Here is a 2,642-nt window from a genome sequence, read left to right as displayed (position 1 = left end):
CAATGCATCAGTTATCCAGTCAGTACATGTTTAAACTAATAAGCAACACATCAGTTATCCAGTCAGTACATGTTTAAACTGATAAGCAACACATCAGTTATCCAGTCAGTACATGTTTAAACTGATATACAATGCATGAGTTATCCAGTCAGTACTTGTTAAACTGATACACAACACATCAGATATCCAGTCAGTACATGTTTAAACTGATACACAACACATCAGATATCCAGTCAGTACATGTTTAAACTGATACACAACACATCAGTTATCCAATCAGTACATGTTTAAACTGATACACAACACATCAGTTATCCAGTCAGTACTTGTTAAACTGATACACAACACATCAGATATCCAGTCAGTACATGTTTAAACTGATACAAAACACATCAGTTATCCAATCAGTACATGTTTAAACTGATACACAACACATCAGTTATCCAGGAAACGTTGACTTCAAAATCTGAAGTCTAATGAACTAATTACTGAATGGGAAATATAAAGTGTTATCTATTAGTTTAATGATAAATTAGTGGAAAATCTAAAGTGTTACGTCTCGTTCTAATGAGGTACTGACTGAAAAATCTGAACTTTTGGGTACCAGACTAAATAGATAGTGAAAGTACGATGTATTGTTCGCCTGTCTGAACAGATGTAGTTAGTTACTTGCCACGACGAGCAAGCTCTGATATATTATCTGGTAATATATTATATTATTATCAGTTTAAACATGTACTGACATCAGAGTAATACACAATACTGCAGATTTTGAAGTCAACGCTTCATCAGAGTAATACACAATACAAAATTATGGAGTTGGGTTAGGAAGTTCTCCCCCACCCACCAAATACTCCAGATATGGCACCATTAGATTACCATATTTTTCGTTCACTGCAACACCATCTTAATGGAAAAACGTATGCAAATGTGGAAGGTGTTAAAGAGGACATCGACATATTCTTTGCTACAAAGCCAAGTGATTTCTTTAATCAGGGCATTAACAACCTGATTGTAAGATGGAAAAGCATCATCGATAAGAATGGAGACTATTTCATTTAATAAATGTTTTGTTTTGATATATAAGTTGTTCGGTTTTTTTTGTTTTTTTTCATCTAAAAGAAAGCGACATTAATTTCTTGGCGACCTAACATTTGTTGTTGTCTAGAAATCGTACAGATATAACTACTACTTTTGCTTAAGTGTTAAAGTTTACGTGAAAAACTAGTTGTGGTTCAGTGTAGAGTCTTATTTGTTTTAATTTTAACCTGTATGGAGAAAATCTCTGCCGTTGTGCAAATGATCCGATTGCTAAACTGAACCGTACAGTTGTTGTTTTAGGTCAAATATATCATTGTTACTTTTCCTACGTCGTTAGAAAACACAACAGTGTTACTGCTGAATAACACTAAGAGTTTGTAAATGTCTTAGACAAACCACTAGCATATATTAAAAGTTAGGATTAGTGTGAAATTAAGATTTTAGACTTTTCAGTGGAGGACTGTGTTGATTTATGAACTTAATGGGAGTGCAGTAGAAATAAGAATTATTGAAAATGATGAAGGCTATATAGTTAGTGTTCAGTAAAACTAGACCAAGTGACAGTAGTTAATGTACATTCAACTTTTTCAGTGTTATAAGAAGATTCTCCAGGTGGACCCTAACAACGTCCAAGGCCTACATAACCTGTGCGTTGTATATCTTCACCGTGGTCAGTTGAAACAAGCTGAACGGTGTTTCCTTGAAGCTTTACAACTAGCTCCAACTGCTGACTACATCAGTCATCATCTCCGATTGGTTCGCTCCCAGATTTTAAAACAAACTCAACCAATGGGAATACCCCGATCGGATGTATGGCATCTTAAGTCTTCTGGATCTATAAGATGAGGTCGAATCTGAACTCAATCTTTCACGTGCACCTTTACACTTCTCTACAAAGAGAAATCTCCACTTCATCAGGATTAATAAGCCAAGTGTTCTTTAAAAACTAAATGTTGTATAAGAGATCAGCAAATGGTTCAGTCAGTTATATCACTAAAGTGGAAATTATGCGCTCATTATATTTAAAAACAACATTATTGTTGTTGTAAAATTACTCTGGTGTTAATTTAAACATCTTCAGTAGTTATTGAGCGACCTTGAAGATTAAACAATGATTTAAAAATCTCAAGTAGTGTGTATTACTCTGATGAAACGTTGACTTCAAAATCTCAAGTAGTGTGTATTACTCTGATGAAACGTTGACTTCAAAATCTCAAGTGTTGCGTCAAACGTGCATTGTCATGGAGAAGAAGAACACATTTCCGATTGACGAGTGAAGGGCGTTTTTGATGAAGGGCTTGATTTAAACGTTCCAGTTGCTGACTGTAGATCTCTGCATTAACAATTCGCTGTGGATTGAGGAGTTCGAAATGAATTACTCCTTTGATGTCCCACCAAATGTAAAGCATCACTTTCTGCGGGTGAAGTCCAGGTTTGTGGGTCAGAAGTGGTTTTTGTCTAGAACTGAGTCATTGTTTTTGGCATTTAATATTTGCATTGATAATCAATTTTTCATCACCGGCGACAATTCTGTCCAAAAACGGCTCACGAGCATTACGTGCCGAAAGAGACAAAGCAACGTTCACACGTTGGAAACGATG

The 2,642-nt window shown here is 35.4% G+C and overlaps 1 protein-coding gene across 1 annotated transcript in view; it reads left to right on the top strand.

The window, feature by feature from the left end:
* LOC111089630 (transmembrane and TPR repeat-containing protein CG4050-like) overlaps window positions 1-2,261 on the top strand; it is an 18,101-nt gene extending 15,840 nt beyond the window's left edge. Inside the window, exon 7 of the mRNA XM_022402488.1 lies at window positions 1,633-2,261. Within this exon, the coding sequence (XP_022258196.1) occupies window positions 1,633-1,887 (255 nt within the window). The 3' untranslated portion in view covers window positions 1,888-2,261. The remainder of the gene's footprint in view (window positions 1-1,632) is intronic.
* The last annotated feature ends 381 nt before the right edge of the window (window positions 2,262-2,642 follow it).

This window comes from Limulus polyphemus, unplaced genomic scaffold (assembly GCF_000517525.1).
Source record: "Limulus polyphemus unplaced genomic scaffold, Limulus_polyphemus-2.1.2 Scaffold6837, whole genome shotgun sequence".
NCBI classification, from domain to species: Eukaryota; Metazoa; Arthropoda; class Merostomata; order Xiphosura; family Limulidae; genus Limulus; species Limulus polyphemus.
The sequence above is the reverse complement of the archived record's forward strand: the minus strand, read 5'-3'. Positions and strand labels throughout refer to the sequence as shown.